Source organism: Ptychodera flava, chromosome 11 (assembly GCF_041260155.1).
Source record: "Ptychodera flava strain L36383 chromosome 11, AS_Pfla_20210202, whole genome shotgun sequence".
Classification (NCBI taxonomy): Eukaryota; Metazoa; Hemichordata; class Enteropneusta; family Ptychoderidae; genus Ptychodera; species Ptychodera flava.
This window is the reverse complement of record NC_091938.1, coordinates 39,581,412-39,593,267: the sequence shown is the minus strand read 5'-3', so window position 1 is coordinate 39,593,267 and position 11,856 is coordinate 39,581,412. Positions and strand designations below refer to the sequence as shown.

General features: G+C 36.5%; 1 protein-coding gene across 1 annotated transcript; it reads right to left on the bottom strand.

Moving 5' to 3' along the window:
- Positions 1-5,633: 5,633 nt before the first annotated feature.
- Positions 5,634-9,002, bottom strand: LOC139143192 (uncharacterized). The gene is made up of 5 exons (XM_070713324.1): positions 8,916-9,002; positions 7,956-8,192; positions 7,280-7,709; positions 6,848-6,957; positions 5,634-5,708 (listed from the first exon to the last, which is right to left on the bottom strand). Exons 1-5 carry the CDS (start codon positions 9,000-9,002, stop codon positions 5,634-5,636), a joined length of 939 nt encoding a protein of 312 aa, XP_070569425.1.
- Positions 9,003-11,856: the final 2,854 nt, after the last annotated feature.

The following is an 11,856-nucleotide window of genomic DNA, read 5'->3' as shown; positions in this document are numbered from 1 at the left end:
CTTTGCTTAAAATTTGACAAGAACTGATTTTCATCTCGTACAATCTGAGTTCCCCAAACAACACCAAAACCATAGCTGTACAAAAGATTTACGTACGTAAAGTACGTATTTACAGAATAGGTGTGAACTCTTTCAATGTCAAAAGCCTCATGAACCCCCCAAACTTCACAGCCATACATAAGTATTGGTAAAATCTTGTAATCGAAAATCTTTAAAGCAACATCAATTTTTAAGATATTCTCAAATTTACAAAGACACTTTTTAAGTGCAAAGATTGCATTTGTACCCCGTTTTGCCAAAGTTAATTGAGCATTTGACCAAATACCGGAACATGAGAGTGACACTCCAAGATAGATAAAATAAGAAACATTTTCAATACGAGTACCTTCAAGAAACCACTTTTCATAATTTTTAAATCTCCCTCCTTTTCTAAATACAACATTTTCCGACTTATTCACATTGACTTTCAGTTTCCATTTCTTACAAAAAGTGTTGAGTTTATCTAGATGCCTATGTAGACCAATGACACTATCACTGGTAAGAGAAAGATCATCAGCAAATAACAAATACACAAGTTAAAGCATACCAATATAGATACTACTATATAAATCAGACCGCAAAGATTCCTCTATATCATGTTTGACCCCATAAGTACAATGGAAGAAGTCGGTAATGCCATGGGGTGTTTTTACGCGTAATTTAACATTGTCATACACAGATTTCAAAACTCTCAACATTTTGTAATTGAAGCCATTTTTTAAAAGCTTATAAAGTGTACAATGATCAATTCGGTCAAAAACGTTTTCAAAATATATGGAGGCGCAATAAAGACGAGTATTTCCAAATTGCTGTATCTAAAATGAAGATGTTATCAACTGTGCTACATTTCTTTCTGAAAACAGCTTGTGCTTCTACAATTGGATAATATCTTTCGACAAATTCTAACAGGCGAGTATACATAATATTACAGAAAATCTTTCCTATGATAGGGAGCAACGTAATACCTCTATAATTGCTTGCGATGTCACGTGAATCTTTTTTGTACAGTGGAACTATCATACCTTTCACCCAGTTTGCAGAAAATTTGCCAGAGTCGAGAATTTATTGAAAATATTTAACAGAGATAATCTGAAAACTTGGTAACTGTGTTTAAAAAATTGGAGGTCTTGTTAAAGACCAAAATCGTTTAGAATTTATGTCTTTGGTGGCATCAACTAAATCTTTTTGTTGTTTTTCGTCATAAACTCTTTTTATAATGTAAAAGATTACGATATTCTTTACGAACTGTTTTATAATCATCAAATGCTGTAGGACAAGGCGTCTTCTTATGTCTCATCAATGCATTGTTGACTCGAAATTTTAATTCAAAACACTCTTTATCCCACCAGTGGTTTCCCTTGTTTACAACACCTGGATAACTCTTCATGCAACTCAATGATTCTTAAATACAATTATTTAAAATATCTGAAGCACGATCGATATCACCACTGTCAGTTACATTGTTGACCTCAGCCAGAATCTCGTAAGTATAATCACGAGCTCATCTTTGATTGGAGATTACTTCTCCACTTACAACTAAACAGAGTATTACTATTCAAGTTACTATGATCATGGCCGACAAAGTTTATACTAGCATCCTCCAATGGCTTAAAATTACATTGAAAAAATAATTGGCTGGTGATCTGATTCAGATCTAGTATCAATAGACATGTCTGTCAATAAATGTAAATCTTTACTAGGTAAAAGAAGGTAATCTACGACACTGCCTCCATTTTGTTTTACAAATGTATAATCGTCACTACCATTGGTCTTAAAATACCTGCCGTTAACAATTCTAAGATCAGTACTTTTGCAATGCAAATATCCAACAAATGTCTCCCATATTCATTTACTACAGTGTCGCTTGAAGCACGATCGGGTAGGTGTAAATCAACTGAACTATCATCAGTTTGGAAAAACCAGGAAGACAGCATGTCCTGGCATTAAAATCACCGCAAGCAATGACAGGGCAATCAGAGAAGGTGCTCGAGTATTTTGCTAATTCGTCTTCAAGAACTTCAAACATTTCCTCATTAGCATACGGGGAAGAGCCATCAGGTGACAAATACACTACACACATTAGAATTGACTGTATTACATAACTGCCTTTCAGATTTATTTTTACCCAAAGAAAGTCTTCTGATTTGCTGGGAAGATTTTTGACCTCTTTACGGAGCAAATCTTTGACAAAAATTGATATGCGGCCAGAATATCTATACCCATGGTAGCTAATTTTTTTCTGGCAATATTGATAGAAGTGAAACCGGGTATATAAAATTGTAAAGGATTCTTTGCCCAAGTTTCAGTGAAACAAATTATATCGAAATTATTTAAATAGGCAACAAATCTGTATCAATGAGTTTGTTACTCAAACCATTAATATTCCAACAAATGAACTTAATATTATAATTGGTACAAGAAGAGTCGATTAAATAATCACTGACTTGGTTATCTTGGCTTTGGCCGAGCACCTATCTACGGCTACAGCGCGAATATCATTTGAAGCTTCGTCAAATACATACACAGTTCCATCAATCTTCAGTTTATCATAGTTCAAGAAGGCGCGTTTACCGTTGTCTTTGGCTTGGCTGAGGAAAGGGCCAAGTTTTCTTCTGGTATCTCTGACGCTAGGCGAAAAAATCTTCAGACTTCTCTGGTCAAATTATCGACGTTATCTTTCAGTTTCCTATTTTCTTCTGCTAGTCGTGCACAGTCCTGGAAATTTTGTTTCAACTCACTTCGCAGGTTTGTTACATCTTCTTTCAGTTCGTCAACTCTGTCATAGACCTGTTTTACTCACTTATCAATTTGTTTCTTAAGGTCTAACTTCAAGTCACGAATTTCCCGGATAACGTCCGCTAAATCTAAAGATTCGTCGATATTACTGGCGTCATCTAGTGAACTAGACCGTGATCTCAGTTCTCGTGTACTTGTAATATCAGAGATTTTAGTCTGCCTTGCTGATTTTGGAGGGCCGGGATTTAATTCCACGTCTCCACATTTCGTATGCAGAAATGGCACGAACACCTGTTGCTGCTGTTCTCTGCCGAACGCCATAATGTCCGTAGTAGTACAATGATCAAACGTAGACGAAAATATGTTTTCCGTTATCCTGTGAACGCCTTCAGATGAAGATAGCTCTACAAACCTTGATATGATTATATGTTGAAGGATAACTACCTTGAATAGTGCTGTCTCAACCACAAAAAGTGCCGCAATCATTCTAAAAAGCAGGTCCAATGCAGGTAGCCATTTTGCATGCGTTGAGTCACTGTGTAGTTCTACACCTTTCCATGAGGAAGGCTGAAAAAACTGGCCAATTCGTCCTCGTCAAAGTTCCACTCCTATCCCCATAGTTGCCGATAGTGGTGCCTAAGGCACTCACATTGACGTTGGACAAGATTTTTGAAGTAGTTGGGAGATTTCGTCGGTATGTTCAAGAGCCGATTTGAAAATATGTGAGGGAACAAATGGGTTTGCGGAAAAACTACTTTAATTACGGTTGAAAACATAAAATTTGAATATAATTTTCAATTCAATTCTGGGACCGAATTTTCAGGAAATGTGTAAAGAAAGTTACAATATTGCGTAAGCATTTTCTTGCATATGCACAAGTCTACAGAGCAAACTGATACTGCAGACTGTCTGGCAGATAGTTCATCTACAGTTCCCAGATACATAGCATCATCATACTTGAACAAGTTAAGAATGAAGTTTGCGTCAGTAGAAATCGACTTATATAATTAAAGGTCTGCTCTCAAACACTCTCCATATGACTTGTTTGCGTATGGGTAGAAAAAAAGTAAAGATTTTTAGTTGGAATTCGGCAAGGGCATACTTATATCTATTCAAAGGTTTGCTTCTTTTACAACAGCGCACGCGTTTGCCTTCATTAACAGCAGCCTTTTAAATTTATTCGTTTGTCTGATTTCTTCTCAGTATACAAGATACCCAGCCACGCGTGTTTATATGGGCAAGAACGCTAGTTACTGTAAAGCCATCACCATACTTCTTCTGCAGCACACAAGTGACAAACAGAAAATCTTGATGGATATTGTGGAACAAAGAGGTTAGAAGGTAGAGATTCTGTATAAACGTTGGCAATGCTGAGGAAGAAAGGCTACTGACCTTACTATGACTCAGATCTCCCTCACAGTGAAGACGTACGAATTAAATTCTCTCAAATTCCTGAAAGACACACCATTCTTACAATTCTTACAACATTATGACGATTAAGATGGTGCAAATGTAGTTTATTAAATTGACAAAAGTAAGCATAAAATGTCATTGATTAGTTTCTGTGACGAAATTTACTTTAATCCTCGGACAATCTAAATAAGAAAAACAACATGAAGAGGAAAACAATACGACAACAACAACAGCAAGAACAAAAACAATAATAATAATAACGATGAAACGGTACAAAAGTATTTTCTTTTAACTTTGCGACATGAGATGGGAATATTCTAAATTACTCTTCGTGATGAAATAAAACATTTAGTGGAAATAATGTAAAACTGTGTGTATTAAGGTTACAATATTTTTTTATATTGTTAACACAGTTTTATATAAGCATCTAATGGACACTTTCATCCCTATACAATGTACATAACAGCAATAACGTTATACAGTAACAACGACGACGTCAACAACAACGGCTACAACAACAATTATAACAATAATAATAGTAATAGTAATGTTGAAAACAACCATACTTTTTCAATAATCGCAATGAAAGGTAGGATTAGCAAACTCTGTAAAAGTGATATGGCAAAAACCGGGAAGTGCAGTTTCCTTGAAGCGGCAACAATCCATACGTCATAAACGATGTCTTTAAATTGTTACTTACAAAAAATTGATGGATTGGATTTTAACAAACTATGAAGCTCGCTTACATCGTATCTCCTAACTTCTCTCCGCTCGTTGTAAAAATTACCCAACTAATAGTACAATCATACATCAATTAACAAAAACACATGAATATTGTACATTTTTAAACGAAGCTTTCTCAATTCAAAAGAAGCTGTGTGGACATCAAGAAAATTAAACTCACTCTTAAAAGCTTACCGACACCTACAAATTCATTTTTGTGGACAAGTATAAGGAGTGAGAGGCTTACATAACATGTGCTTATTATATTATACATCAAAATATCTTCCTTTTGTATCTACAGAGTTTCTTTCCTTTTTTTAAACCTATCCTTTCTTTCTATAACAACTCTATTTCACTAATGCAAATTCACCCGAGAAATATGAAAAACCTGATGAAAAATGCATATTCCGATGCGACTCAATAAATATTCATATATTGGTAATTTAGTAGAAGTATACAATAATATGGATAATAAACACTAGCATTATCCCGAAAACTTAATAGGTGATTTCGGATAACTCTGAAAGGCATTCGACTCTTCGAGAACTTCAGTTTCTAGACATAGCGCCCTCTGTCAATCTATGAAAGAGATTGCCTTGTTATATGCTCAGATGCCAGTCTTTCGATATCTGACTATACCACACGAAACGACAACAATTTGTTGAGAAGCGTTCCACGAAGGTTGTTCGTCTAAGTGTGTTCGCGTCTTCGTCAAGTCTTGTTTAATTGGTAGGCTTGACTGATGGCAAATGATTACATTTGCAGGTCAGAACTGCCACATTATCTGATTTGTCGGGCTGCAAGTAAGAGAAAAAACCAGAGATAAGGCTGACAGGTAGATTTTTATTTTGAGCACGGACAGTAGCAAAGACTCCCTAAAGCAAGCAACAAACTCTCAGTTGGAAAGACTTTGAGAATATGTATAAGTTAGGCAAGCAAACAGAGAAACTAAAATAAAGGTCAGTGGAAAATCAGAAAGATAGTGTGGTTGTCATGTAGACATATGCACACTGACCGACAGAGGAAGATCTCTGCCAAAGTAAACGACGAATCATTAAAGAAACTCCTGATAGATGTTTTGTTTGTACTGCCTCATTACTAATTAATTATACATTTAATCAGTGAATTAGGTGATGATACAACTTTTAGCTACCAGGCATTCTACCAATTTGCAGCATCTCCACCCAAAGCCAAGATAAAATTCAACAAATATAACACAAATTCTTCTGGATAATTGAACATAATCGCTCAAAGCATTGCTGAACTATATTTATTTGTATAGCAAAGTAATCATTTTCAAACTGTTGTCTTCATTGATTGTGACAGGAGACTCCCTATTGACAAAGACTTTGACAAATATTGACATTGATGTTATTGCTCATCTACATTATTATGCATTTAATTGACCACGCTCTTCCAAATTCAGAGAAATGTCCAGGAATTAGAAACGTAACGTCAAAAGGGAAAGGGTTTGTTGGTCATCCTTGCATGCGTCGATCTAGACGAGTCATGTTTTTCATGTTCACTTGGAAACCTTCTGTGTACCGATACAAGAATGAGTATGTTACCCATAGAACATGTAAGATTAATATATGTAGAATAACGATCACTCTACATGGGAGAGAGCGTGACGTAATGAGCAGTTCAGTTATCACCTTCACCATGCCTGGAGTATCTTTGCTATGTTGGTTTGACTGTGCTGTCATCATTTTGCCACTCTCAGTGGTTCTTTTTGTGAGTGAATTTTCAAATGCATGTGCGACGGTGGCCGGCGACCGTTACTATGAGTTTTGGAAGTGTATGATGGCATTTTCCTTCGACAATTTACCAGCACACAATGCAGAAACATCATCTTCTTTATTTTTGTAAACAACAATAATTAAGAAGCATATATGCAAACGGCGCCTTGGAATCATAAAAGAAATGAAACTTTTACCCAACATCCCTCGGTTTGCCACTCTTCTTTTGTGTCATCCCAGAAGCGGCAAATGTTGACGGAAACATAAATCAAAATTCCATGGACGTCGGAATGAGTTCCATGACGCTCTATAAACACAAGAATGAGCGCGAATTTGTTAATTTGAAGAATATCTGATCAGTTGTACTCTGTTTTTAAGATCGTGAAGATGCTAACAACCAAACAATAAGCTAAAATGCAAAAGTGAATGCTTAATGTGCTGACAACATCAAACTTAAATATAAATGTACAGTAAAGCCTGATCATTGTGGATATATCTATTGCAGTGGAAGGCTAGGGCCTTGAGCCTCTCTCAGTGATGTTGCCAGAGGGCACATCTTGCTGCGTTAGGTAAGCCATGCACACATTTTGTTAGTGAACTTCAATGTACTTCTACCTGAAGCAACGTACCAAGTTTAACCATGACGTAATAGGTCCCGATATTCGTAGCATTATACGTCACAGTTTGAGCCGGCTTGCCAGGAATTGTCCATCCACAATCATGCATGGTTTCATTAGCCATCGAACCTTCTTGGATGTACACCCCGTACAGAGCTGATGAATCGGTAGACTCGAGTGTCAGCGATACCACACTACCAGGCTGTATGATATTAAAGGAGAATTCAAGAGGTGCGGTTTCTGAGATGTTAAGTTTACTTGCTCTGGCAGTCATGTTATTACGCGCTGCCATGACATCGGTTTTGGCGATATTGATTGTGTAGATGCCATCTAATGGACTAGGTACGCCGTCTTCGTCATTGATCTCCAAGGAAACGACTGGTGAACCTTGCAGTACATCCGGGGACTCAAACAGGTGTGTATTTACCATCGAAGAAAGAAACTGAAACGTAAGGGTAAATTTGACGATTTTATGACGCATGGAAGAACATGAAGAATGAAAAGATTATTGAAGAGGAAATTAGATATGGTCTATGTCAGATATAATAACTGAATTTACTGTTCCTAGGTATATATGTGCGTCCAGGGGCTATGTATAGGGCTTGTATACGTACGGAGTCAGTCAGAAATTTGACTCGATATTTTGACGAGCCTTTTCCTTGACTCAGTCTATGTGACGCATAATCACCTTGACAAACCGGATTCGAGTTCCATTTTCCTGTTCACATTCTGGCAGAGTAAAGCCACCAAACTTCGAAGTTAGTTGTTTATTTTGAAGGGAAGATGACTTTCTCTTTTCCACAGTCGCTTCCATGAATTCTGTCACCAAGGTAAAAGAATCTTCCTCTTCAGAATCTAATGTCAGTAGGGCAACGTCAAGTGCAACGTCAGCAGCTTTCGATAAAATTGCAAGAAATGCCTTTTCCTGCAAATAATGGAAATTATTATACATCTGCCATCGAGAATAATTGAATTTTGCGTGCGCTAAAAATCCGTCCGGAACGCCCGTTCCGGAACATGTACGGTTTCCAGGTACTCCATCCCCTGCGGCTGTATCTGCCCGTTCACTGTTGAACGGTTTCAAAGGACCTGTCAGTGTGTAGTGCACACACTATCCAGAAGTTACAGATAGCGTTCCACACTTGCGCTATAAATCGTAATAAATTGTTGATTTTGCACGAAAACGGTAACTGCACTGAAAATTTGATGCCCCAGTCAGGAATGTAAGATTTATAATAATAAGGTTATCACGAAATACATTGGACATTGGCTCCACGCATCGCCCGATGCGAATACGCTGCGCCTATATCCTTGTGCATCCTTTGCGGTATTTTCGTAAAAACCTCATAATATTAATTTCGTAATCAGCAAAGTATGTAAAGAAACTCATTTTGTGTTACCTTCAAGCAGTGTGAGAGTTCAGGTCTGTATTTATGTTCCTCTAAGTGAAGAAAAGTTGACAGAAATTTATATTCCCCAGTAATTTGATACGATTCAGTGCTTTGCCCAATGAGTCTGACCGTCACATACTTCGCGTTTGCGGACGATACAATTATTTTTCCAGCTATTTCTGTATCGCATTTTACATCGAATCGTAAACTAAACAAAGGGCTAACTCTAGGCTTTTTAGATGACTTTTAATACTCACTTTATCTTTGTCTGATTCTTCATGTCGCGACTTCCCAGCGATCAATGAACCGAAGATACTTGACGATGCGGTGAAAATGTCTATCATCGTATTAGAATGAATGAGAGCGACATCATTAATTAATGTAATTATTAATGATAATGGATCAAAACAATTAATCGTAGTTGTTAAAATAATACGGCTTGAGTAGAAGAAATTCACGGTATAAAAACATCGGAGAGCTACTATATGTCCGCTGCATTATTAAAAATTGGTGCTTCAGCAATTTCAAATAGTCTCACTCACATGTTCAATATGAGTCTAAAGCAATGTACTTTTCCAAATGTTTTTAAGTGTGCAAGGGTTGTCCCCTTTATAAAGGGACAGGCGATATTTGTGACATGTTAAACTATCGTCCTATTTCTATCTTGCCTACCCTTTCAAAAATACTGGAAAAACATGTCCACAATGCATTGTTTTGGTACTTTTCTACTGCTAATTTGCTTTTTGACACGCAATCTGGCTTCAGAAAGAACTACTCCTGTCAAACGGCATTAATCCGTGTAACTGATGAAATTTTGAAAAATATTGACCATGGGTTTCTTAATGGCGTGATTCTACTTGACTTGTCCAAGGCCTTTGACCTTATTGATCATGACCTTTTATTGAAAAAGCTATCTTTGTACGGATTTCTGAATGTACTGTTAACTGGTTTAACTCGTATCTGACAAATCGCCAGCAAGTTGTTGACTACATGGGTAGTATTTCTGTTAGACATGATGTTGCAGTAGGCGTTCCATAAGGCTCAATTTTAGGCCCTCTTTATTCATGATTTTTATGAACGACATGTCTTTATTTGTTGATTCTTCTACCTTACATATGTATGCAGATGACCAAACAATGTTAGCAAAGGGTAAATGCATTAGTGATGTTAATGATGCGATACGAAAAGATATCACTCCTATTTCAAATTGGATTACTACAAATCATATGCGAATTAATGCCAGAAAATCGAAATGCCTTCTGATTACAACCAATTCTAAGCGCAGTCGTTTAAATGAAACTCACAGTTCATTATCTGTACAGGTTACTGACACTTTTATTCCTCAAGTACAATGTGGTGGAATTTTAGGGGTAACACTTGATGAGACGTTATCATGGAACGTCCATATAGATAATTTATGCAAAAAACTTAGTCAACGAATTGGTTTACTGCGCAGATTACGTCGATATATCCCTTTTGATCGTCGCATTATCTTATATCATGGTCTCATACAGAGTATTTTAGATTATTGTTGTGTTGTTTGGGGTAATGCAACGGCAAATAATCTTGACAAAGTTTATACTCTTCAAAAACGGGCGTTACGCACACTTTTTGAGTTATCAATTGATTTTCCCTCAAATGCTTTATTTTCTACGTTCAACGTTATGTCGTTTAGACAAAGAATTTTTTATTTCATGGCACGTTTAAGTTTCAAATGTATGAATGGTTATGCTCCACAATATTTATCTAATTTATTTACTCCACAAAGTAATGTTCGTGATTATTTGTACACGCTCTACTGCACGTGAGAATTGTCATGTACCAAGATGTGTTTTAGGCACTGGACAACGTAGTTTTCATTTCCGTGCCACGAAAGTTTGGAATTCATTACCGATTGAAGTGAAAAATTTGACCAGTCTGTACACATTCAAATGTAAACTGAAAGAATATGTTAAAAGAAATGTTCCCCTTTAATATACTTTTGTTTTCTTGTATTGACAGATGTATTTTTTCCTTTTTTCGAAAATTGTATGAGCCCCGATGAAAATTACTATTTCAGTAACTCGGCCGCTCAGTAAAAGTGTAAATAAAATAAATAAAATAAAATAAATATCAGTAATGAGACGTTTTTGCAAAGATTGATGGGTTCATGAGAACACGGCTCTACAGGATAATTTGGAAACTCTGCCAGTCATATTGTTTTGGTGTTTCCTATCGCTATCATTCATCAAAACTTTATTGTGATTTGGAGGACGATATACATTCTAATTACAGTTGAATATCTTTGACTGAGTACTATTACTATTATGTGCGAAAGTGTGACAGCAGATGTTGAATATTACGTCTAGAGAATGAGTGCCTTATCGTGCGTAACAATTTCGGCCCAGTTAGGAGTAACTGATGATTTTCAAGCCCGGCCCATATATGCTGTTACTGTATGAGGTGTTGCTGAATCACGAAACGTTGAAAGTTACTTACTCGACATTACGTTTTGAGTAGAACGTAGATAGATATCTGTCATGTTTATGTTTCTTCCTGTCAATGAAAGCGACTTTACTGTATCGCCTACCATAGATGCAACTGTACCCTGTAGAAATGTTAGATATTTATAAATTAACAATCGTAGTCACCAATTTAACCACGTTTCGAAAAATGTTAGTTAGCGACATGTAAAAATTTTCGCACAGCAGCAATATCTCGCAAAGAATGAAAAATTAATTTTCATTCCTTCTTCAATATTAATTATAAATATCGCCACCATGAAACCTTTATGTTTTCAAAAAAATACTAAGGCTTAATTGAAATTCTCTGTAACGAATACTAAAGCAAATAAATAAGCTGTTTTAAAAGTTTTATGGTAGCATCAAATAGTAAGGTATTGTTCATGCTGTTCCGAATCGGGATTAAAGGGAACTTCAGACCACAGCACGCGTAGATGGAGTAAATTAAATATTGGTATTGTTCAACAGAGAAATCTAATTATTTATACTCGTTTGTCTTTATTTTATACGAAGCCTCATCTACGCGGGTTGGTTTGGGGGTTGGGAGGTTTTTTATTAAGTGAAGATTATTATAGAGCTACGAGAATTACCGACGCTGCAGTGCTACGCGTAAGACGTCTCCGATACGAAGGGTTGGGGGGGGGGGGGGGGTTGGAGAGTTGAATAGTTCACAAACATAACCGCGGACATTGCCCGA

Bases quoted from the DNA above. Each gene is read 5' to 3' on its own strand.
- LOC139143192 (XM_070713324.1), bottom strand. From the start codon at position 9,002: ATGATAGACATTTTCACCGCATCGTCAAGTATCTTCGGTTCATTGATC. The intron at 7,710-7,955 runs GTGATTATGCGT...CTTACGTTTCAG, and splicing joins CTCGAATCCGGTTTGTCAAG to TTTCTTTCTTCGATGGTAAA. The intron at 5,709-6,847 runs GTAAAAGTTTCA...TCTTACTTGCAG, and splicing joins GGCAAACCGAGGGATGTTGG to CCCGACAAATCAGATAATGT.